The 26,471-nt window shown below is 41.9% G+C and overlaps 1 protein-coding gene across 1 annotated transcript; it reads right to left on the bottom strand.

Annotated features, from left to right (window-relative positions):
- Nucleotides 1-1,483: 1,483 nt before the first annotated feature.
- Nucleotides 1,484-12,193, bottom strand: GJA3 (gap junction protein alpha 3). The gene is made up of 2 exons (XM_050937257.1): nt 12,124-12,193; nt 1,484-3,023 (listed from the first exon to the last, which is right to left on the bottom strand). Exon 2 carries the CDS (start codon nt 3,004-3,006, stop codon nt 1,486-1,488), a length of 1,521 nt encoding a protein of 506 aa, XP_050793214.1. The 5' UTR covers nt 3,007-3,023; nt 12,124-12,193; the 3' UTR covers nt 1,484-1,485.
- Nucleotides 12,194-26,471: the final 14,278 nt, after the last annotated feature.

The raw sequence follows: 26,471 nt of genomic DNA, 5'->3' as shown, positions 1-26,471 counted from the left end.
TGTTGCACCCAAAACTTCGTTTGACTTGCAGTGGAGTTTTGATTGAATAACGACTTCAAGATGAGAGGGCCAATCCTGCTTCTGTGGAAGTCAATAGGAATTCTGCCATTGACTTCTGTGGAATCAGAATAGGCCCCGAGGCCCCTAAAATGTTGCCATGATATTTTAGTCGTCTTTTTTTGCAGTACAGTATATTCTATGTCTGCTGTTTATTGGTTTGTAAGACATTACAGATTGTTGTAGGACAGGGCTAATCACTTAAAGAACACAGCAGGAAACAGTATTGCTTTGGACTTTTCTTTGGTTTCCCCTTAATTTTTCCTGTGAGATCAAAGATCAAACTAAAATGTATAAGTACACTGTCAAGTAATTTAAAACTACAGATTAAAATTTATTCTAAAATTGCTCAAATACTTTAAAGATATGCACTCTAGTTTTACTTCTATTAAGCATTTTCCCAACTACCGTAAGCTGATAAAAGCATGTATCTAATAGTCTAAAATGCAGTACCCTGCTTTAACCTATTGTTTTGTTTATGAGCAACATAAGGGGTCACAGTGTACTGAAACCATACTCTTTCTGGATTACAATTATTCTGTGTAATATTTTATGAGGTGTGTGGTTTAGTTTCCTGTCCTCCTCTAAGCAATTTCAGAAGTCATCTCAAAATATAACCAAACATATTCAAAGGAATACATGGGTTTAAAAACATTGTGTGGTTGCAGTTGGCAAACACCGGACAGAAAGTCAAATTGAACATTTCCTTATGGGTCAAGAGTAAAAAAGTTATTATAATAATACAAAGATGAAGCTCAGAATGATAAAAGCTACTACAGGGGTTATCCAAACTTTGCCCAGCCAACAGGGTCGTACTGGCAATTTGCCATGAGTGCAAAGGCTGCCCTACTTCGCATTAAATGGAAGAGACTGTTGTCACCCTGATGTTTAATATGGCAGGTTGGTCCACAGAGATGATAGGTGCCAGCAGGCAATATGCCATCCTCATTTTCAAGGAGGTGGTTAAACAGGTCTGCATGGGGTTTCAGAGGAAGGAAAGAAGTTAAGGCCTCTGCTCATGAAGTGCTTATAAGATGAGTGAGAGTGAAGGTGAGGGCTACGAGTATTAACATTGTTCTTGGAAGAGCTTCCATATGAAGGCACATGGCTAGCTGCCACCACTGCCAGTGCCACTACCTGTCATCTGTGCAAGCCCTTCATATGGCTGCCATTGGGGTGTCTGTCATTGATGTCAATGACAGGGGGATTGGTCCCTTGGTCCACGGGCTGCACTTTGGCCACCCCTGACCTACTAGAAAATGTAGATATTTATCCCCACTACAACTCACAGAGTGCAAGAACAGCAAGCTTCAAAGTTTGGAACCCCGGCCTCCCTCACCCCCTGTGCTGGGGCATAGCCTCATCCCCATGCAGCTCCCCATCACACTTTGCTTTCATCATTTGCTTCTCCCAGTGCTAGGGACCATGCTACACAGCTAAGTCATCTGACCTGGCTCTACTGCTGCTTGACTTACTAGCCCTGCTTAAGCGCCGTGTGTCTATGAGCAGAGGCGGCTCATGCATTTCTACTGTAGTGCAGGCAGCTGACACTGGCCACTCCTTCGTGGCCTCCTCTTCACCTTCTACATCCCACTTGCTGCTGCTTCCTCTGCTCAGGCTGGTGCTGCTGCTGCTATTGACTGCTGCTACAGGTGGCAAAAGAGGTGGTGATGGCAGTGGTTGCTCACTGGCCAACTCTTGCTTTGGAGATTGTTGTCTGATGCTGCTAGGGGGAGAGGAGGCAGCTGAGCTGGAGGCTGGCGGCTTCTTCTGCTGCTCGACTGCCAGATTGGTCCAGTTCTGCTTGACAGCTAAGGCCTGGCTGCTGCCATTGAAGTAAGGGGTGATGGCTTGCATAGGTGTTGGGATAGGGGATAGAGTTGGGATTGGAGTGGAGGTTGGAATGGGAATGGCAGTATTGTGTCGCTCCTCAGAGAATGAAGGATCCCTGGGGTAGCCAGCCAGGGAAGTTGTGGTGGCTGGTTGTGCCCTAGCAGTGGCTTCAGCATAGTAAGGTGGCACAGTCCATGAAGAGAGCAGTGGAGTGATGGCACGGGAATCCGGGAGAGCAGACGTGACACTAGGGATCACTGCTGGAGATGGCAGAGGCAGAGTAACAGGTTTGGAGTCCCTTGCAATGGTAGCTGGTGCAATGGGGATTGGATCAGAGTGGTATTGGTTGGTCACACCTTGCTTAAGCTTCCTCCATCCAAGGTGGTACATCTCAAGCATGTTGAGCAGCAGCGAGACACATGCCACCACCAGCATGAAGATGATGAAAATGGTCTTCTCAGTGGGCCGTGAAATGAAGCAGTCCACAATGTTCGGGCAAGGCCAACGGCTGCAACGGTAGAGTGGCTTCAGCTCAAAGCCATACAGGAAATACTGGCCCACAATGAAGCCTATCTCAAACAGAGTTTTGAAAATGATATTGAAGACATAGGTGCGGAGCAAGGCACCACTGATGCGTATTTTACCCCGCTCATCACGGATTGCTGGCTTCTCCTTCTTTGGGGGTGGCTCCTTATTGGTGCTGCTGTTGTTGCTATCCCCTTGGCCACCTGCTGCTGCTGCTCCCCCCTGGTGGTTGCTGTCCCTGCTGCTTCCCTTCTTTTTTAACTCTTCCTCTTTCTTCTTCTCCTCCATGCGCACAATGTGCAGCACATGGCCCAGGTAGATGAGGGTTGGCGTAGAGACAAAGATGATCTGCAGCACCCAGAAGCGGATGTGGGAAATGGGGAAGGCTTTGTCATAGCAGACATTTTCACAACCAGGTTGCTGTGTGTTGCATGTAAAGTCCGATTGTTCATCTCCCCAAACTTCCTCAGCAGCAGCCCCCAGCACCAGTATCCTGAAGATAAACAGTACCGTCAGCCAAACTTTGCCAATAACCGTGGAGTGCTCTTGTGCATTCTCTAATAGTCTCCCCAGAAAGCTCCAGTCACCCATTGTTTCAGATCTCTAACCTACAATAAGAACATTATAGCAGTGTTATTAAAAGAAAATAGAGAAGTAGATAATTATATAAATCCCCAAATAAATACTTGACTATTATGTTTCATGTCATATGATGTATTAAAATATCTATATATATTGGGGTGTATATTTTCTATTACAGAATATTGCATGTATATGTGTGTGTGTTTAGAATTGCATAGACCTGTGTAAAATGTGACCATCAGTGTCACTGAATCATAGGCGCTGACTCTGTGGGTGCTCCAGGGCTTGAGCACCCATAAAAAAAAATTAGTGGGAGCTTAGCACTCACCGGCAGCCAGCTCCCCACCCCAGAGCCTTCTGTCCACCAGCGGCCCTGCCAATCAACTCCTCCCCCTCTTTCCCAGCACCTCCTGCCTGCTGCAGATCAGATGTTCCGTGGTATGCAGGAAATGCTGGAGGGGCGGGCAGAGGAGCGGGGGGGATGCACTTGGGGGAGGAACTGGGTGGAAAGAGGTGGGGCAGGAAGACGTAGGGCAGGGCTGGGGGCTTGGGGGAAGGAGTTGAGTGGGGGCAAGGCCTAGGGCGGAGCAGGGGGTGAGTACCCCCTGGGCCTGGAGGAAGCCGGTGCCTATGCAGTGAATAGAGAATTCTGATTTGCTAGTGTCTTACACCTAATTTGTACTGTGTAAGTGTCAACCGCAGGGTGGTAGGCGGCAGAGACTCAGACCTGTAATCTCTAATAGAAGGATTTAAATATCAAGTACTAGCCTGCTCGTTTTTGTTACTTCCCCCATCTCAGATATGCTGATCAGACAGCTAATTGTTCTTGCCTATTTTTAGAAAATCTTAATTGAATATTAATACTGTTGTTGTTAGTGAGATAAAACTGCCAAGTTACACAAAGTTTGGCTGACATTATTAGATGAATAATAATAATAATTAATATAATATAGTCCTGGTCATGGTCCAGGATCTCATTGTGCTAGGTGCTGTATAAATACCGAACAAAAAAATTGTCCCTGCCCCGAAGAGCTTACAGCCTAATTCTGTAATTATGAATGTGAATGTTTACATTGAAAATAAGCATGTTCTCTTGAAAATCAAGTAATAGTTCAGTTTGTTTATATTTTATCAGAAAGGAACACTTGATAAAAGAAATGTATAGACTCATAGACTTCAAGGTCAGAAGGGACCATTATGATCATCTAGTCTGACCTCCTGCACAAAGCAGGCCACAGAATCTCACCCATCCACTCCTGTAACAAACCCCTAACCTATGTCTGAGTTATTGAAGCCCTCAAATTGTGGTTTGAAGACCTCAAGCTGCAGAGAATCCTCCAGCAAGTGACCCGTGCCCCATGCTGCAGAGGAAGGCGAAAAACTTCCAAGGCCTCAGCCAATCTGCCCTGGAGGAAAATTTCTTCCCGACCGCAAATATGGCGATCAGTTAAACCCTGAGCCTGTGAGTTCAAATATGTGGAATGCAATATTAGAAACCATGAGATGAATAGAATAAATGAATGATACTTTCTCCAGTATCCTGTCAGTTGGTTCCCATTGGGAATTGGTGCTTCAATACGGTTATTTTGCCAAACAACATCATGTTGGAACCCAGGCTTTTGCTATATAAAGTTATCATTTAGCAGAGAAATTTCTCATGGCCTTATTCTTAGTGAGAAAAACTGTTAGTTTAAACTTTCAAAAGTGTCTAGTGATTTTGAGAGTCTCTGTTTCTGGGTGCCCACTTTAGACACTTTAAAGGGACTGATTTTCAGAGGGCAGGTACTGAACACTTTCTCAGAATCAAACCCCTTGTCTCAAGTTGGGCACCAAAAATAGAAGCACCCAAAATCATTACTCACTTTTGAAAATAGAAGCCATTATTTTTGTTTTGCTTCTGCATGAACGTAGTGCAGCTCACTAGCCTAGTAGACTCTGATACTTCAGGCCATGTTTGTGTTTTACATGTCAACAACCCTCTGAAAAAGTGTAAAGGGCAGTCAATAAGGCTAACTTCAAAATACCGTGTCATATTGCTTCTCTCTTCCTCCTACTCACCAGCTGGGATCCCAGTAAAGTAATTTGTACATATAAGACCCTCAGCATATGTTCAGATTAGCTTGGGTATCTAGCCCTTGGTTTGGTTTTTAAATCCTCAAGATGCTGATATTAAAATGGCTAAATTAAAGTTTTAGTGTGATGGAAACAGATCATCTACAAAGAAAATACTCTTAAATCTTCACTCCTTAGCACAAAGAAGAAACTACATACATACTATATATGTGTGCGCTGTTCACTTCTCAATTAGCAAAGTGGTTACCACAGTCAAATGCTATTCTATTTACTGACTTTACAACGTTCAGGTTATGACAAATGGCTTACGACGCTTCTACATTGACATCCTGATTCAGCTTGCAACTATAGGTTTTGAGTTTACAATGCTCGGTCTCACAATGGAGTAGACTGCAGTTCCAAGTTACGACATTCCAACTTATGACGCAATTGTAAGGAACCAATTGTGTTGTAAATCCGAGGACTGCCTGTATTTAGTTTACAGGGATTTGTAGCTGTAGTGTCCAATATTTTGCAAAGCCCTGTTTTTTCAAAATATGTGTAACAGTCCTCATGACAAACTGTAACATGTCTAACAGCTTCTGTACACAATTATCTAGACATTAACATCTTGTTTCATTGCAGAAACTGATTTTCTTGGAAGCATTGTAATCATATGTAAAATGCACCACTTGATTTTCTGTAAGGAATACAGTAGTGCACGTGAATACTTGTTAGTTAAATTACATTCTATTTCTGATTCTATTCAGACCATTGTTTTTTTCAGAAATGAAAATATCTCATTCCCCTTTCCTCCCCTCAAAAACTATGTTTATGAATTGTACTATATTATAGATTCTACTATATCTTTCAGATATTCAGTTAAAATACAGTATATTCAATTTTAGCTATGCAATTCCAATTACCATGCTATCTATTTTAATACAAAGAAATTAAGTGCTTGGTTTTTCAGGATATTATTTTTTCATACACATTAGTAACAATGTGCAGTTATTATTTTATAGTTTAAGAAAATCTTAGAGTGCTAACAATTTTTTCACTAACCCTTTTAGCTTATCAAGTTCCTTTTCTAATACATTATTAGTAATAGTGACACTATGCACTATGTGATTAAACTAAACTGATTTTTTTAAAGACATTAGATTTTTTAAAAAAATATTTTCTTTCAAGGCAGAACTAAGGGTATTTGAGTATCTTAACTATACATTTCTGTACTTTAACATGTTTACATTTCTTCTAAATTTAATCTTAGCTTTTAATTTCCTGGGTTTATAATACTTGTTTTGAGGATATTTTTAATTAAGGGGAGTGTTAATTTTTGAGAAGATAATTAACCTTGTACATTTTTGTGCTAAATTAATGTACTCTCAATAATAGCTCCATTTTCATGTATTTTGTCTGAGGTTTTTTAATTATTAAAATGGTTATATGTGAACAGTAAAATTAGAGTTTGATATTTCTAATGATTTGAAAATATGTACTATCAACCTTAAATCAGATTACCTCCTTCTTCCTGTATTTCACATTCCTCTGCGTGCACACAAAAATTTCCCTTCCCTGCTCTCTCTCTTGAGTAAACCTAGTGAAATAGGTAGTTTTGGAAGATTAGTGTTTAGGATGATGGGTCATTTTATCCCTATGTTTCTCTACAGCAGAGACTGACTCATTAAATCTTCTCCTTTACAGAAACTCACTCAGAATTACCCTGTTTCAAAATGGTTTCCATCACTCAGTGTTCTCAATGAGTCTGAGTCCACAGGCCATCTTTAGTAAAGATGGCCACTGCGTCCCATTGATCCCAATAAAAGTGACACCAAGCTATCCTAATGAAAGTTGATGGCCCCTATGCTGTCAGGAAGCAGAAAAGAGAACTGTGAGGACCTGGTGAATGGGAGTGATTTGTCATCTTTGCTGAGGGCCACCTGTGGTCTCAATCCTGTCCAGAACAATAGGAGATGGTGGCCATTTTGAAAATACTCTTTTTTTAGTGAGTTTCGCTGAAGGAGAATTATATTATTCAGTCTCTGGTGAAAAAGAAACTTTCATCTACACCGAGTACAGGGGAAAATTACCAGTAATCCTAAACAATTTATTTTCTATACTTTCCTATTGTATCAGTGTTATTAAACATTTTTTTAAGATAGACAATGCCTGGACTGAGATTATCGGGGACAAAAAATGGTCTGACAGAATGCTAAATTTCTTAAAGGACACCTTTAAAAATTAACTCATAAACTAATTAATGGATTTCCATGTATGTTATCAGAAAATGTATTCAGTACTTAAAGAAAAAGTGCTGTAGTGTGGGGAGGATACAGAATAATCTTTAAACATAACAAAGCAGTTGAATACCTGCTTTAAGTGTAAAACTCAATTCAGTCTTAACTATGCAGCTGTAACCTGTGCCTCCATAATGTATAAATTACAGAAATAAAAATGTGTTAGAAGCCTGATTTCCAAAGGTGCTGCACACTGGCATCTCCATTGACTTGGGGTCAGTCATCACCCCTGCAAATCGGAACCTAAATCTCTCATCAGTTTCCTAGCTTTGTCTGTGTAGCTTTGTCAGTGATAGCAATGTTGGTGGAGACACTCATCTTTGCTACTGGTTATCTTGACCTGCTCTGAGCAGAGTAAGATAACATGCTCGTAAAATACTGGTGAAACAATAACTGCAAAGGTCTCAACAGTAATTCCTTTGGGCCATATCATGCCATTGAAAAATATGGAGTTCTGCTTAAAAATCAATGAGGAATTTGGTTTAAAAATCAATGGGATGGTAATATATATTTAGTCTAACGGAAGCAATGGCATGAATAAAGAGAGAAGACTTGGCCATACCAGTTTAAAAATATTCAGAAAATTCCATCCTTACACTGTCCAAACATTATGGCTGTCTGAGAAACAAGTTTTCGTACTACAAAATGGTATGAGATCAAATGTATGTGTGTGTGGGTAGTTGGGAGGGTGGGTGCATGTGTGTAAAATGAGAGAGAAAGAGAAATTTTTTTATATATATATGAGGTCCTACTTCATTTGTGAGATTGCGGATCCTGCAATGTTACGCTTCCACTGCAATTTTGATTTTAATTAGCTTATTTTGCACAGTCCATGATTTTGTGTATATTTAGAGTATGCAATTAGTACTGTACTAACATTCAGTGTATGTAAAATGTAAAAGGCTAAAGTTACTGGACTCGATTTCTACAGCAGTTGTTTTAAGACTTGTAGTCTTCTGAATTTTATATTGTAACAGTCACTTTTTTTTACTGAATGTAATATAGTTGTAGCAATATATCTGGTTCTCAATAAAATTAGCAGGCATAACATAATACTTGAGTGCTTATATTGTTCCAGCAAATTTTTCTTAAACAATTGGTCTTCTCTGACTTTTCCAAATTACTGCTATTAATAAAGGTCCATTATTATTTTTCTGAGATTTTTCCATGTCTTGTGTGCAACTCAGCTGCAATATTTGAAGATCATCCCGCGATTCAAGTAGGGTCTTATAATTATGACTGATCTTTTATCACGTTTATTATTTAGGAGAGAAAAGATAACTCATTGATAATTATCACTTCTAGCCATACTTTTTGAAGATGTCATGACAGCACATCACATAAATTGTGTGTGAAGGAGCATGACTAATAATTTTATGTATAACTGTGTGTATATGTAAATTGTAGAATCTCAAAATGTTATCCCCATGTTGTATACACAGAACCATTTAGTTAATTAAATATATTAGTAGAGAGTTATATTGCTACATCCATAATTGAGCAAAATTCCTCATCACTTTCAATGGAAACATCTTTAAAATTGATACGGGTCTTCAAAATTAGAAACATTAAACAATCATAAGGCCATTATTCACTGACAGTGCAGGATTCTCACCAAAAAGAGAGAATGGGTGTATATGTAATACTTTGTTAAATCACATTTTAAATATATCAAAAGATGAGGCTTCTACAACATCCTGTGGAAGATTACTTTGAAACCTAATAGATGTCACAGTCAGGAATTTTCCTGAAATAAAATCTAAATTTTCTTTCATTCTATTATTCCTAGTTATATCTTTTTTGTTATCTTTATCTCCTGTTTGTTTTAGATTGTTACATTGATCTCTCTATACACGTGTTTGAGAGAAAATGGCACGTAAATGAGAAAAGAACTTTGAAAAATGAAATTAACATCCCATTTTAGTTAAATTACCAGACACTTCAGTCACTATCCATTGTAGTTTTAACCACTGGTTGAATATAGCATTTTTAATTTAGTATAAGTGGTTCACAGATATGAAATTACACAAGGTTTCAGGTGTGTCACAATATTAAGAATTTTTCCTGTCATCTTTATTATATTTATGATCAGATGTCTTCAAGTTAAACTGAAAAAGAGAGAGTCAATACACTTTTCAGTTTAGTTGGAAAGAAATGGCTATAAATTGTACACAAAGAGCAAAAGTTTTTGAACTAAACTTTCTTCCTTTCTTAGGGAGGGGTTGTAAACACAATATTTCCTTTAAATTTACCTTGCAAACTCATTGAAAATGTTAAGGTTTTAATATTAAATCCTTTATGAGAACAGTACATCAGTTGCATATAGAAGGAATACTACAACGTTTGGATCTATTATATTTGTAAAGGTTTGTAAAAAAAAATCTAAGTGTGGCAACAAATCACTCTCCTGCCATTACTATTTATTACCTTAAATGTTTTACTAGTTCTGAGCCTACTCCTGACTTCCTTAGTTAGGCAAAACTCCCACTAACTGCAGTGAGAGTTTTCCCTGAGTAAAAGAAAGGCAGAAGGACCTCAGGAAGGGAGCCCATTAATCCGCATCTGCTACACCCTTCTGTTTAATCACAAAACAAATCTGTGCTGTTCACCACTCTCAGTGGAAAAACCCAGAAAATGTTTTATTGCCATTTTAGATTGCTATTTGTAAATGCAGAGCATTTTACTGGCAAATTATTATATTTTAAAGATGTAGAACAATGGGCAGTGAGCAGGCCACTGCAGAAACACTTTGGAGTTTAAATTAAACTAAATCTACTTTTAGAATGGCTGAAGCATGAATGAGACGCATCTGTCAGATGCCCATATAGTACCAGTCTCCTAGATCTGAAAACTGCATAATCCAGAAAGTTACGAAGGATGTACAGCCCCATTCGAGTTCTGAGTTAAAAGCACCTCCTCCCCTTCTCATTAATGGCTTGCAGAGACCCTGGGAAGAATGTGAAAGGTTTGTGGGAGGGGGGTTTCAAAGAAGTTAACAGTGACTGTGATTGATACAATTTTGGATAGAAATTAAAGAGAGAATTTTTTTGAGTGACCATGTTCTAAACCCTTTCAGACGTATTTTCACCAGAAGAAAATATTTGCATGTGCCTATTGCATGTGCCTATTATTCTATACTGCATGCTATTTTACCTTTTCTGAACAATACTTGCTCCTCTCAATTACATTTTATTGTAAGCTGTACATGCTGTCAAGATTACAGGTAACACTTCAATCTTGTTCTTCAGGGAGTAAGGGTTCTGCCTAAAGAAAAATTCCTACTATTTAAGTCGTGCATTAGCAAGCATTGCCTAATTGAACCACTAATCTTTCTGGGGATTCGAAAGATTATTTTATTCAACTAAAATTATTATTCAAGTATTTTATTTTGGGATTTTGAACTATTGAATGTTCATCAGTTGCAGCTTTTTCATAAGTTAGACCAAAGATTGTTGTCAGTGTAAGCAAAGGAGTTGGTATGTATTAAAGTACCTTTCAATCTTTTGCTATTATTATGGATGCTCACATTATAGGGTTTTTTCCCAAATAAATGTATTTCAGCATAGGGAAAAAATCCAACACATTTATGCCCTTCAAGGTAATATTACGATATAACTGAAAGAAGATAAGCCAAAGGCAGCTGAGACACATGTTATCGCATATTGCTGTGCCTTTTAAGAAGTTAAAAGAAATACCCAGTTGGCTGAAGAATTTTCCACCACTACAAGATTAAAAAGGAACTAAACAGTATCTTAGTGCTAAACTTATTTAACAAAATAAATATAGTCTTCTGTCTGAACTTTGGCAATAGCTCTGGTAAATAAAATGAAGGGGAGAGGGAATAAAAGACAAAAGATAATATCATTCCCGAGATAATACCAACGATGTGGTACCGCTACATAAAATTAAACATGACTTAGTATATTATGTATGTAACTTGTTCTAACATTGTCCAAAGAATGCTTAATTTACCATTTCATTATATCCACATGCTTTTATGAATCCCCTTGCATGATAGGTTTCTGGGTATCACCCTTGTTAGGTGCTTATCTCAGCAGGAGGCAAACTGCTGAGCCAGGGCAATTAGTGTCAGGTCAGCTGATGCTTATTCTGAACAGAGCAACATTTTAAAAATAAAGTAGTTTCCCTTCCTTTCTCTTTTTACATCTTTTCATATTTACTTGTCCTCATCAGTTCATACTATGATTGGCAGAGCGTGCCTGGCACTGTGTTATAAGGCAATAAAGACAATTGCAACACCATTCTGGTGCACAGTTGCACTGGCATCTCTCTGTGCCTGCTCTCTGAATTGACTTTGCATGCATTCAGAGACGTATAGGATGGATACATTTTTAGAGTTTGTTTATATTCAAGAGTAAATCTGGGCCTAATCACATCTTCAGTGAGGAACAATCAGAGATGGAGCTATACATCTGTTGCTATATACATATGCACATGTAGTATATCTATAGAATCTATAAAGTAAATACTTACTTCTACTACTATAGCACATACACATAAACCGATATTGAAATGTTACAAAATATAATCAACAGGCAGCATATTTGTATCAGCACTTTTAAATAAACACATCACGCTCAGCAAAACCAAACAACATAGTAACAATCCAGAAATCAACGTGTGATTATGGTCAAAGAAAATCGTCTTGTGTTTTTTTTCCCGTAGGCTGAATATGCAGAAACAAAAACCGTGAATAAACCTAGTAGGCATGTTGTTATTACTACCCAGACACAGGCAGGACAGTGTTACTTACGCTTTGCGGTAGTAGCATTGCTGTCAAGTAGTAAAAACTTAAACTGCGCAGAAGGATCCAGAGAGCCTTGAGTCATGGCTCAGTTAAAAAAAATCCCGAAAGGAAAACCTTTCATCAGATTATTAAAAAAAAAAGAAAAGTTAAAATCAAGGGGAATGGGGGTGCTACTGTGTTTCTCCTGGGTACTAAAAAGCTCTAGAAAGTTAGTTACCTAGACCGCTGCCAGGCCCCGCGCACAGAACCGTTACTTTCTAACACTTCTATACTTGACGGAAATGCTCCAAATGGTTCTCGCAAACATGCTGCACCGCCCAGCCCGGCCCGGCCCGGCCCCGCCAGCCCCTACGCTGCTCAAGGGGTGGGCACACACCTACCAACTCATACCTGAGCGGATGCCACAAGTAGTTAACTACCGCGTGCAACACGCGACTGCCCATGCCACAGCGAGGGTGAGCTGGATTTCACACGGACTCGCCTATAGGCTGAGCGGGCAGCCGTCCCGCCCTCCACCTCTTCCCCAAGCCCCTTGCTGCGGCTTTGCCAGCTTTCCAAACAGGTCTGGCCCCCGCCAGCCCAGCTCGGGCGCTCCCAAAGCTCCTTCCCGGCACATGGAGGCTCGGGTCACTCTCCAGAGGGCAATCACTGAAAGGCAGAAAGGCGGTGAAACCAACCCCCCCCACCTCAGCGGAACGTGGGAAAGTTTGATGAAAGTTAAGGTTTGAATCCCACCGAATCCAGGGTCTCCTCTTCAGCCATCCCCGCTGTCACGTTGGGTCACCCTGCGTGGCTGAACCCATCAAGTTTGCAACCGGCTGGGCAGGCGCCACGCCCCTGCTCCTGCCAAAGCTCGGCCCTGGGGCTGCGAAAAGCAGGCGAAAGGCTCCCGAGTTGCTGGGTCTGGCGCTCGTTCAGCGGCCATAACGCAGGGGGAGTGATCGTCCTTCAAAGATCAGGGCCATTCCGAACAGGACCCTGCCTGGCACAAACCAGCTCGCTGGCTTTCTCCTCTGGGAGAGTCCATACAGCTGCCTTTGCCTCAGGTAGTTCCACTGAGGCCGTCAAGTGAGTTTAAAACCCAGGTCTGCACATTCCCATAGCCACTGCCGCCTCATCTCCAAGTTAGTGGCAATTACAGGGGACCTCACATTTTGTTCCTTAGCTTTCCTTTGTAGCATGTAATCAGTGTCCAGTTGCCTTAGCATGCCTTCCAAGGACTGAGGCAATGGAGTGCTTATATTTGCTTTCCCTGATCCCTTGCAAATAAACAACTACATGGTTATTTCGATAACTTCATATCTTGGAGAGAATATGGAGGTACTTTAGTAATCATAATCTTTCGGGGGGAACATGCTTTTAAAAAATCACGCTCACCAACATCTATTCAATAGTAAAATTTATACTTTGCAAGGAATAGCGCCACCCAGTGACCTCCAAGAGTATATGCGGACGCCTGATCAGCCTTCAGTACTCAGATCGGGGTCCTATACTAAAAGAGTTCAAAAAAACCTCTCAATAACACCAGAGCGAGCTAGTTTAACTGAATAGTTATTTGTATGTTTTCATAACCTATATATAAGTTAGCGGCTGTATCAGAGTCTTTCACTTGTATATCACACGTTTCAATTTGACCAACAATCAAAATATCTACCACCCGATCAATGGCTGTTTGGTGGCCAACCTGAAATGAATTGGTGGTTCCAGTCCACTTCCTAGAAGACTTTTCTCCACAGAACAGAAAACATCTTCATAATAACTATGCACTGCCAGGAATTGCTAACTGAGGTGCCAAAGACTCAATAGGCATGGAAAGTGAACTAACTTCACATCTGTAGAGATCTTTTCTTGCATGCATTTCTTTTTCTATTTGCGGGGCTGAAACACCGATGATAGATTCTAGAACTGGAAGGGACCTCAAGAGGTCTTTGAGTCCAGTCCCCTGCCCTCATGGCAGGACCAAATACTGTCTAGACCATCCCTGATAGACATTTATCTAACCTACTCTTAAATATCTCCAGAGATGGAGATTCCACAACCTCCCTAGGCAATTTATTCCAGTGTTTAACCACTCTGACAGGAACTTTTTCCTAATGTCCAACCTAAACCTCCCTTGCTGCAGTTTAAACCCATTGCTTCTTGTTCTATCCTTAGAGGCTAAGGTGAACAGGTTTTCTCCCTCCTTCTGATGACACCCTTTTAGATACCTGAAAACTGCTATCATGTCCCCTCTCAGTCTTCTCTTTTCCAAACTAAACAAACCAAATTCTTTCAGCCTTCCTTCATAGGTCATTCATCCCAGAATCACACTTGCTTTTTTTTGCAACAGCATCACACTGTTGACTCATATTTAGCTTGTGGTCCACTATAACCCCTAGATCTCTTTCTGCCATACTCCTTCCTAGACAGTCTCCCCATTTTGTATGTGTGAAACTGATTTTTCCTTCCTCAGTGGAGCACTTTGCCTTTGTCTTTGTTAAACTTCCTCCTGTTTACCTCAGACCATTTCTCCAATTTGTCCAGATCATTTTGAATTATGACAATGTCCTCCAAAGCAGTTGCAATCCCTCCCAGTTTGGTATCATCTGCAAACTTAATAAACATACTTTCTATGCCAATATCTAAGTCGTTGATGAAGATATTGAACAGAGCCGGTCCCAAAACAGACCCCTGCGGAACCCCACTTGTTATACCTTTCCAGCAGGATTGGGAACGATTAATAACTACTCTCTGATGTTTTCACTGTTTTGTGTTCCTAGGTTCTTTTTAGTTTTTAGCCAGGGAAATGTAAACTCTGGACTTCAGAATTTTACCGATTGTTTTCTCTCATATTCCTTGGAGGAAAAAACATTGGAATTATTCTGTCTGTTCCTATTTCTCAAGGTCTTAGTAGACCTTTCTGAGTCTCTGGCCTCTTTGACTTTTCTGTTTCCTTAGCCTGAGGCAATTGCTTTTGTATCAAGGACAACTAATAAGAGAATGGTGAGTTTGCAGCATTATAGTCTAAGTCTGCTGAAAAATATTCAGGGGAAATGCCTAGCTCCCATATATGCCTTTGAAAATCTTCCCCTTCATCTTTATTTAACTATTTACATCAGAGCCACATACATAAGCCTTGCCAGTCTCCTTTAGGGACTAAGCTAAAATCCACTGGAGTCGAGGGATTCCCAATGGACAGGATCAGAATTGCAAACAACCTTGACAAATTGGAAAACTGATCTGAATTCAACAAGATGGCAAATGCAAAGTACATCACTTAAGAAGGAACAATCAAATGCACAACTACAAAATGGGTAATAACTAAATTGGTAGTACTGCTGAAAAGGGGGTTATAGTGGATTATAAATTGAATATGAGTCAGCAATGTGAAGCACTTGTGAAAAAGGCTAATATCATTGTGGGGTTTATTAACAGGAGTGTCATCTGTTAGACACAGGAGGTAATTGTCCCGCTCTACTTGGCACCGGTGAGTTCTCAGCTGTAGTAATGTGTCCAATTCTGGGTGCCACTCTTTAGGAAATATGTGGACAAATTGGAGAGATTCCAGGGGAAAGAAACAAAAATGACAAAAGGTTTTGAAAATCTGACCTTTGAGGAAAGATTTTTTAAAATGGGCATGTTTAGTCTTGAGAAAAGCAGAGTGAATGGAGAACCTGATAAATCTTCAGATATGTTAAGAGTTGTTATAAAGAGGACTATGATCAATTGCTCTCCACGTCCACAGAAGGCTGGACAGGAAGTAGTGAATTTAATCTGCAGCAAATGAGATTTAGATTTAGGCTTAGGAAATGCTTTCTAATTATAAGGGCAGTTAAGCTCTGGAATAGGCTACTAATGGAGGCTGGGGAATCCCCATCACTAGAGGTTTTTAAGAACAGGTTGGACAAACACCTGGGAGGGATAGTTTAGGTTTACTTGGTCTTACCTCAGCTGAGGGGGCTGGACCTGATGACTTCTCAAGGTCCTTTCCAGCCCTAAATTTCTCTGATTCTGTGTCAATGAGCTTTGGACCTGGTCCTTAATTTAGTTAGTTTAGAACTATTGTCTGGCTTGATTTAAGGCGGTACTTCTTTTATAAGCATCATAGTCATGTTGTCATTCTATTTCTTTCTCACAAAATCACCTGTCTCTAGTTTTTGTTTTTGTTGTTTATTTGTATTGTTTGTTTTGTTTTTGTTTTTCTCTGGATGATATTTAATTGTTCTCCTAATATTTGCATTTGTGATGTGAAATCCCAGTTTCCTATTAAATGACTTGCACTTTTTGTTTTTTTTGTATTGTTTCCATTGTCTGAATCAATCCTGATGAAGAGAATCTCATTCTCTTCCATGAGAGATGCATTTTATTCGAAAACCTAAATTCCTTTATACAAAGACGCTGTTGGTTTTCTGAGGTAGGTTATCTTTTTCTCTTAGCGGGACACCTGCCTGTTTCCCCATTTCAAATAGTTCATAATATTGGCATTAGAACGTAACAGACATACTGGTGCAGACCACTGGTCCATCTAGCCCAGTATCCTGTCTTACAACAGTGGCCAATGGCAGGTGCTTTATTCAGAGGGAATGAACAGAACAGGCAATCATCAAGTGATCCATCCCCTGTCATCCACTCCCAGCTTCTGTCAGTAAGATGCTTAGGACACCGAGAGTATGGGGTTGCATCCCTGACCATCTTGTCTAATTGCCTTTGATGGACCTATCCTCCATGAACTTATCAAATTCTTTTTTTTAACCCTGTTATAGTTTCGGCCTTTCCAACATCCCCTGACAACAAATTCCACAGGTTGACTGTGCATTGTGTAAAGAAGTGCTTCTTTTTGTTTGTTTTAAACATGCTGCCTATTAATTTCATTGGGTCACCCTTGGTCCTTACGTTATGTGAAGGAGTAAATAAGACTTCCTTATTTACTTTCTCCACACAATTCATGATTTTATTGAACTCTGTCATATCACCTCTCTTTTTTCCAAGCTGAAAATCCCACCATTTTAAATCTCTCCTCATACAGAAGCTGTTCCATACCATTAGTAATTTTTCTTGCCCTTCTCTGTACCTTTTCCAATTCTAATATATCTTTGTTGAGATAGGGTGACCAGAACTGCATACAGAACTTAAGCTGTGGGTGTGCCCTAGATTTATATACTGGCATTATATGTTCTGTCTTATTTTCTATCCTTTTCCTAATGGTTCTTAACAGTCTCTTAGCTTTTTTGACTGCTGCTGTACGTTGAGTGGATTTTTTTCAGAAAACTATCCTCCATGACCCCGAGATCTCTTTCTTGAGTTACCACTAATTTACAGCTAATTTAAATCCCATCATTTTGTAAGTATAGTTGGGTTTATGTTTTCCAATGTGCATTACTTTGCATTTATCAACATTAAATTTCATCTACTATTTTGTTGCCCCATTACCCAGTTTAGTGAGATCCTTTTTTAACTCTTTGCAGTCTGCTGTTCACTTAACTGCTATTTTGTTATCCAGTCACCTAGTTTAGTTGTACCAGGCAGTTTCACACAGAATGGTGACTAGTTCAGTCCCTGATACTATAATTTTCAATGTGCAGGCAGACTTCTGCACTGGCAAAGAGTCCAGATCAATTTTAATGGATCTCTGTGCTGGTTCAGAGTCCACCCAAGTGTTATTAATTGCAATATTGAGGCATTAGCTACCTAACAGAAACTGCTAAAGTGATGAAATCCTCTATCTACTTAAATGCCCCTATCCCACTGTTACCCAGGGTTTTCAGAACCCAAAGCAGTGGTAACTTAACTGTTTCTCTCCAGGCAGTGTCAGGAATAAATCAATGGGGCATAGCTTCGCTATCTGGTAACTGATTGATACAAACAAGAGTGCTTTCACCTAAAACTACTTTTTTATTAGGTCTTGAGCACGCACATACGCACACACACACACTGTAGCAGTAGGTTCAGAGCATCTTAAACCTTTATATTTACCAAATTTAAGATGCTTTCAGGGAATCAACAGCCAAAACAAAACATTTTGACTTTCTTGGAAATTGTGCCCCCTCCTTTCTTTTTGCCTGAAACTGTTTGCCAACTTTGACCCAAATTCAAGAACAGTTTTGATTGACTCACAGCTGCATTTTTTGGCAAATAAACTATTTGTCCCCCCACTCCAAAAAAAAGAAGAAAAACCAACCCCAGCTACACTTCCCACTGCCTCTCCTCAAGCAGTGCGGGAAGTAGATTTTACACTTTTGTGCCAGAACATTCTAGGACCTGGTAGGACAACACTCTTTGACAGGGGCTTTGTCAGTGTCAGTGTCAAAAACAACTAATTTTCTAAGGGTAGTCACAGCTCAGTCTGGTTCTCATTTGTGTCTATCCCTATAATTCTTTTACTGATATAAAATGGTAATACTGAATTTTCTGTATCCTGTACCAGCATTAACTTTGTTTCCCTACAGTAGGCTTTGCATGACAATTGACAAATGAAGATAGTCTAGGTGTGAAGGAGGAATGTAAATATTGCAGATGGCAGCAATAAAGCAGCACAGTTATAATGATTTGTATTCTGATCTTTAGTAGTGCCTAGAGGCCCCAATTGACAGTGAGGTCCTCCCATTGTGCTAGGTGCTGTACAAACACATAATGAGAAACGACCCTTGCCCCAAAGAGCTTACCATCTAAATCAGGGATTGGCAACCTTTGGCACTGGCATGCGGATCACTAGGGTAAGCCCCCTGGCAGGCCGGGCTGGTTTGTTTACCTGCCGTGTCTGCAGGTTCGGCCAGTCACGGTTCCCAATGGCCGCGGTTCGCCGCTCCAGGCCAACGGGGGCTGCGGGAAGCGGCATGGGCCAAGGGATGTGCTGGCCTCTGCTTCCTGCTGCCCCCATTGGCCTAGAGCGGCGAACCGCTGCCATAGGGAGCTGTGATTGGCCAAACCTGCAGACACGGCAGGTAAACAAACCAGCCTGGCCCGCCAGGGACTTACCCTGGTGAGCCGTGTGCCAAAGGTTGCCGATTCCTGATCTAAATAGACAAGACAGCTAAAGAATAGGTGGAAAGGGAAACAGAGCCACAGGGAGTTGAAGCAATTTGTCTAAGGTCAGATAGCAAGTCCGTGGCAGAACTAGGAAAAGAACCTAAGTCTCCAGATTCCCAGGTCAGCACCCTAGCTGCTAGATCATGTTGTTCAACCTGGCACAATAACAGGTGCTTTATAAATACTGCTAAATGATTAGATCTCTAGATAGCACTTTTGAAAAAGGAGACAGATAACATAATACAGAATATCAAGGAAGTTTAGAATAAGAGCTACACACCCTTGAATAAGCTTGTATAGCTGTGGTTAATGTCATTAAGAACTGAGTGTTTACATCTAAAGGCAGAGTTTGTCTCATAGTTCAATTTGTAAGATGTGATCATCTTATTTCGTTAGTTGGGGAGTCAAATCCGACAGGTTGTAATGCCATTCTTACTACTAGTCTGTGAACACAGAGATAATAAACCCTAAGTTTAACAGTCAAAGAATTCTTTAAGCTTTCATAAGTCTGTATATTAAATTTAAAGAGCCATGTATAATCAAGAACGTACCTGCACTGAGACAGGAGTATTATCCTGTAAATATTGGAGTAAGTAAGACTATCCCTGACAGATGTCTGTCTAGCCTCTTTTTAAAATCCATGGCTATTGGAGTGTTTCCTAGATGTGGCTGGCTGGACAGTCTATGATAGATGCTCTCCCACTTTTTTTCAGTGGTTGGATTTCAGACTGCTGGAATGCTTGATCAGACTGGAAACTAGGATGGCTGAGGCTGTGGTATGACACAAGTCGTTCTTCCAGGAAGCAGCAGGCTAAGGTGAGAAGGATTAAGGAATCCTGTGGCACCTTATAGACTAACAGACGTTTTGGAGCAGATGCATCTCAGGAAGTGGGTATTCACCCACGAAAGCTCATGCTCCAAAACGTCTGTTAGTTTATAAGGTGCCACAGGATTCCTTGCTGCTTTTACAGACTAACACGGCTACCCCTCTGATACGTAAGAAGGATTGTTCTCTCAGGCTTTTGGTTGGAAAGTAAAGGAATTCAAAGAAGTTAATGGAGAGAATATAGTGGAGTCAAACTATTACAGCCCGGAGCATTTAAACTGCAGCTTGCGATTCCAAACAGTATTATTTAAAGTCAGTCTCAATAGCTGCAACATCAGTGTTCAAAAGGCTGCCATTACATACCTTTCAGTCAGATTTTCAGATTCTTTCTGGCTGTTACCCTGAGAAACAGATATTAGTCACAACAATAACACATAAAGAAGCAGGACATCTCTCTGAGGAACAGTAACAAGAAAAATTCCTGATAACAGAGAACCTCATTACAATTAGCAAGATGGAAATTTAATCACATTAGCAAGACAGAGGCAGGTCATTCATAAGGCCTCTTGTTTAGCTCCATACAACAAAAATATGTCATTCAAGAATACTTTAGTCTTCGGAATCTATTTTTTGGACCATTGTCAATTTTAAAACTTTGTAATACACTTTGAAGATACTCTTGTAGGTTTCTGGAAGTTTTATGGAAACATTCCAAGAGCATGTGTTGTTGACAACCCTGTAGTCTCACTCAGTTTGGAGGAGAAGGTATAACAAAGGATTCTGGAGACGGATTGACACAAACTATACACGTACATTTAAGTCCTCCAACTTCTTACCTTTCTTTTTTAATTCTCTCCACTGCATTCTTTGACGCCTTCGTTATCCTTCCTATAACTCAGGCTCACAATCTTGGTATGATCTTTAGCTCTTCTTTCTCTTCCTATCCCATATCTATTCTCTTGGTAAATTTTATCACTTCTTCTTGCTCTTTAATGTCCCTAAGATTTGCTTTTTTCTCACTAACCTCACTTAAAATCCTCATTTGGTTTATGTTATAGTAATCTTGCAACATGATAATTTTAAGCTATTTTTCCAGCCACTCCTCTTATTCTATCCAGTTTTGCTAAATTTTGTACTGCTAAAGTTATTTTCCTCTCCTATCATTATCTGCATCACCCCCTTCCTCAACCCACTCTGTTGGCTTCTTGTCTTTTTTCTGCATTGATATTCAATCTCCTTGACCTCATTTTCAAAACTCTACATAATAGCATCCAATGTATGTCTCTGATCTCTTGCCTCCTACTTTTCATTCACTTCATTTTTCCCATTTGTTTTGCCTTACTGCTCATTGTGTCTCATTTTGCACACCATTTATTGCCCTTTAGGCTTGGAACAACCTCTCATTTCCTGCTTTGCTAAGGCACTCCCTCCTCCTTTAAGTCCCTTGATAAAGCCTTTCCCCTCCAAGAATACTTCCATTCCTCTTCTCTTCACCAATATAATCTCTTCTCGCTCTCCCTTCTTGGAATTTTTGTTCTATGTTAGCTGTTGACAACAGGGGGCACTACTACCCCTGAAATGGATCTTTATGGGGTCTTGTTGGAGCAGATTACTGCCATACCAGGAAAAAGGTCCACAGTAATTATCTTAAATACACAGCAGTTTACTGAGAAGGAATTACACAAGTGGTAAAGGGTTATATTAAGTGATAACTTCTATGCTATACATTAAGAGCTATACATTTCTCTTAAGAAGTCTCTCTTTCACAAACATACACAAACAGGTCCTGTGCTAGCCTCACGCAGTTCCTGCTTGGCAAACAGAGAAGGTGGTTACAAGTTTTACAGATGGCTTCTGCTCTCCTGGTCTGTTCTTCTCAGCCCTCTGGTCTGTCTTGGAGTCCCTCAAGGCAAGGCCTTGGTTGCCTTGAGATTCCTCTGGTTCACAGTCCTACTCGAGCCCATGGAGCAGAGTTTTGGCTACTCTGTCTAGCAGCATTGCTTCTTCAAGCATCAGTTAAGGAATCCCAGCCACAGTAATTTACTTTGCTTGGTTCTTATACTCTTTTTCCTCAAAGGAGTCACATATCTTAAAAGCATGCCCAGTGGGCATGTGGTTACTAATTTTTACTTGATTAGTATTTTAGAAGTGGCTGGGGGCATAGGCGCCAACTCCATTGGTGCTCTGGGGCTGGAGCACCCATTGGGAAAAATTAGTAGGTGCTCTGCACCCACCAGCAGCCAAGCTCTCCTCCCCCCGGCCCACTTCCTCCTCCCCCGCGAGAGCGCCATGTCCCCGCTCCTCCACCTACCTCCCAGCACTTCCCACCCGGCCACCACCAAACAACTGTTTGGCAGCGTTAGCACACTCGGGGGTGAGGGAGGATGCGAACATGGCGTGCTCAGGGGAGGAGACAGGGAAGAAGTGAGATTTGGGGAAGGAGTTGGAATAGGGGCAGGGAGAGGGTAGAGTTGGGGTGGAGACTTTGGGGAAGGGGTTGTGATGGAAGTGGGGAAGGGATGGGAAGAGGTGGGGAAGGAGCAGCGCCTCATGGAAGAGGTGGAATTGGGGTGGGGCTGGGGCGGGTAGGGGTCAACCACCCATGGAAAAGAGGGGAAGTCAGCGCCTATGGCTGTGGATAGCGGGGTGGTACCGAACAAAGATCACCCCACATTTACTCACTCATCAGTCATTCACTCTGGCTCTTTGTGTGGTGTCCTTGCTGTAAGGTCACTATAACCAGGTCGATCCGTTCACCATCCTGGAACTTTATACATGTGATATTTACTTTTGCATGGGCCCATATTTGCTGACCAATAGGTTCAATATTGATTATACACGCAGACTTTGCCAGTTCTTTATCAAATTTGCTTCTGCTTAAAGGGAACTTGCTCCCAAGATCCTCTGCAGCCATTCAGCCATGTTTAAATCGTTTCAGGTTATGCTCATACCATTCATTGAGTATGGCCACACCAATTTGGCACCATCCCAACATTAGCCTTTTTCTTTTGTTATAACCTCTTTGGCATGTGAAATATGTCTAGCTCTTGTAAATCGGCTTGCACATTTATGATATCATAGAAGTGATTATTGTTGTTTTATTATTATTAATATAGGGAATGAGTCTCCTAACCTTACTCACTGAGTAATACTTTATACCATTGATTTCAGTGGGACTACTCAAGGAATATCCTCTTTCTTACCCCACATGTGGAAATAATAATAATAATGTGGTTACTATTAATATAGGGGCTGATTCTGCTACTCTTATATACTGAGTAGTTCTCTAAAATTAAAATAGTCATTGCCCACTGGTATGGCTTAGTCCAAGTGTTGTTGGTATTTATTATTAATTATTATTATTATTTTTATAATTGTAAGCAGAGTCAGGATGAGCTCTACCCTGACATCCGGTGGTGAATTGTGGCTAGTTGTGGAAAAGAACTTCAGGGGCTGATCTTGTTTGCATAGGCACGCCCACTCCGCCTAGCATGAGCCCATAGCAGCCCAAAATGGTCACTTTGGCTGCTGTGGGATCCCCAGTTTCTCTGTTATTGGGGCAGGAAGAATAAAGTGTTGTTGCCATGAGCATGTGAATCAAGGCCAGTGAAACTGTTTTATGACAGAGGGACTCACCATCAACTATGTAGCACTCGCTGGGTGAGGGACACGGGGTTCCAAAACCCAGTGAATTGAGAGAGGCTGGGGATGGGTATTTGTACCGGCTCGGCTTGGCTCGGCTCTTTTTGAGAACCCAAAACACCTAAATTTACTTAGAGCTGAGATCACTGTGTTAACTACTGGGGGAGCCTGAAGATATATTGCTAAGTGGCTGGCAGAGTGGAGCAGTTTGTGGGATGGTTGGAGCAGCCTATGGAACAGCGAGTGGAGTGGAGCGGAGCTGAGCTAAGCAGTTTGCTGGATGGTTGGAGTGGCCCATGGGATGACGAGTGGAGTGAAGCGGGACAGAGCGGAGAAGTTTGTGGGATGGCTGGAGCAGCTTACGGGATGCATCTAAGTCTCTCGCAAGGCTTCAGAAGCCACAGAGCAGCAGGGATCCAACATGGGAGCTGAGAACCCACATGCGGGCCCTGGGAGCTGTAGTTCCTTGGCTAGCTACCTGCCTATAGAGCCAGCCCTGGAGCAGGAACTACATTTCCAAGCATTCCCTTGGCAGCTATCAACAGGAGTGGGAGGGAGTAAGGTAGCTGAGACCTCTTGCTGCAGGGGCTGCTGCGGCAGGGTGGCTAGGAGCAGCAGCAGGGCCATAGAGGGGACCAGTGCCCAGGGCGCTGCCGTGTGGGGCTGCATCCTGCTCTCCAGGGCTCTGCTCCCTCTGGGGCTGACCTGTCCTGGCTCCTCAGTCCCCTGCCAGGGCGGTTCCCCAGTTCTGCCTTCCCGATTCCCGGCAAGTCCTGGAAGCGGGAGCCCCGGCTGGTGGGATCCTGGGCTGAGGCTCAGCTTGGGAGCCCCACTGCTTACCATGACCCTGCCAGCGCCAGACTAGCAGGAGGCAAGGGGGAGCGGGCGGAGTCAGGGCCCCCCTGGGTGCCGGGAAGGAGTTGGGTGGATGCAGCCTCTGTCCCTGCTAGCGTCATGAGTGGGATGCGGATGACCCGCCCTGGAAGCGAGTTACCAGTGACCCAGGGCTGGGGCGGCAGGGGGAGGCGGTGCCGGGGGCGGGGAGAGCCCAGAGCTGGGGTGGCAGGGGGCGGCAGGGTTTGTGGGGAAAGGGGGGAGCCCAGAGCTGGGCAGCAGGGGGTGCGAGGGGAGCCCATGGCAGGGGGGCAGGCAAACATTTTTTTGCTTGGGGGTGGCAAAAAACTTAGAGCCGGCCCTGATCTGTGGCACTCCATCCTATGTTAATTCTCAATTTACTGAGGCTACAGGGGGAGAACTATGGGTTATATACTGTCTAGAAGAAACCAGTTTATTCTTTGCCTTTTTGCTTCCATTAGGTGCAATCATAGGCACCAATGCCATGGGTGCTCTGGGGCTGGAGCACCCACAGGGAAAAATTAGTGGCTGCACTGCACCCACTGTCAGCCAAGCTTCCCTCCCCCCTGCCCCATCTCCTCCTCCTGCCCTGAGCACGAGCACGCTGTGTCCCCGCTTCTCCCCATACCTCCCAGCATTTCCCACCTGGCTGCTGCCAAACAGTTGTTTGGCAGCAGTAGCATGCTCTGGGATGGGGGGAGGAGTGGGAACATGGGAGGAGGTGGGGAAGAGGTGGGGAAGAGGCGGGGCCTGGTCGGGGATTTGGGGAAGGAGTTGGAATATTGGGAGGGGGCTGGAGTTGGGGCAAGGACTTTGGGGAAGGGATTAGAATGGGGGCAGGGTGGGAAGGGGGGTTGGGGCCTCATGGAAGGGGTGGAGTGGGGGTGGGGCCGGGGGCAGGGTGAGGGTCAAGCACCTATGGGACAGAGGGGAAGTCGGTACTTATGGGTGCAGTCATCATACTAGCTGCCTGGAGTAATATGAAGCTCTCTTGCTTGTATGCAGGAAAAGTTGGGACTGTGGTAAACATAATTACCAAGAAGTAATTTTCCTGTTTGCCACGTTCTGTAGGAGTTGGTGGTCTGACAGATGTCAGAGAGAGAGTTGCAGAGAGACCTCAGTGGATGCAAATATGGGACCAAATGGAGGGGGAGAGGTCAGGGAAGAGGACTGGAGTTAGCAGTTTTCAAATAAAGATAATAATTAAAGCCATGAAAGTGAATGAGGCCATCAAGCAATGGGAGTCTATTAGGAAAAGAGGAGGAGACCAAGGACAAAATGCTCTATGGGATATAGTATTGGGCTTAAAGCACCAAGAAAAGAGTTAAAGAAATGACGATACGATTTTATGATATTCTAAGGAGATATGATAGGATGAGGGGATTTGTTTTGGTTTTAATCTGAAGATGAGATGCCTCTCTCCTCATGGGAGGAATATAAAGTACGAGAAAACGGAATTTTACAAATCAGCTTTGAATACAAATTCAGGTTTATCCTATACTATTTGTGTACAGTTTTAAAATGTACAACATTATTTCTATTTTAAATGCTGGGGGCTCTTTCAGTTCTGGAGTGGAGGTGACAATATACCTACGTGTAGCACAACAGTTTAGTGGACAGTGTGTATTATTACACTAACAGAAATAGCATTGCTTGAGATGCCACACAATTACAGAAGATGGCAGAAGAGAGATTTGACACAAAATTAAAGTAGCAGGAAGAGCTCCTGTTTCCTCCTGAAAGCAGAGTTGATGGGAAGCCACACCAAGTGTCTTCTTTTCTTTCTTTTTTAAATAAAGGGAGTAACTCAAGTGACATCATCATTTAGAAACAGGAAACTAATAAAGAAAATAGTTTGATGCAATCAGGGGCAGTAGTTTAATCCCACGGCAACTGGAGGTTATGATGATGGAAGCAGCTATTGGCCCCATTAGTGAGTACAGCCCAATTGTACTAAGTACTTTCCAAAGACATAGTTAGAGATAAAAACAACACAAAGTCCGGTGGAACCTTAAAGTCTAACAGA

Source organism: Gopherus flavomarginatus, chromosome 1 (genome assembly GCF_025201925.1).
Source record: "Gopherus flavomarginatus isolate rGopFla2 chromosome 1, rGopFla2.mat.asm, whole genome shotgun sequence".
NCBI lineage: Eukaryota > Metazoa > Chordata > Testudines > Testudinidae > Gopherus > Gopherus flavomarginatus.
The sequence above is the reverse complement of the archived record's forward strand: the minus strand, read 5'-3'. Positions and strand labels throughout refer to the sequence as shown.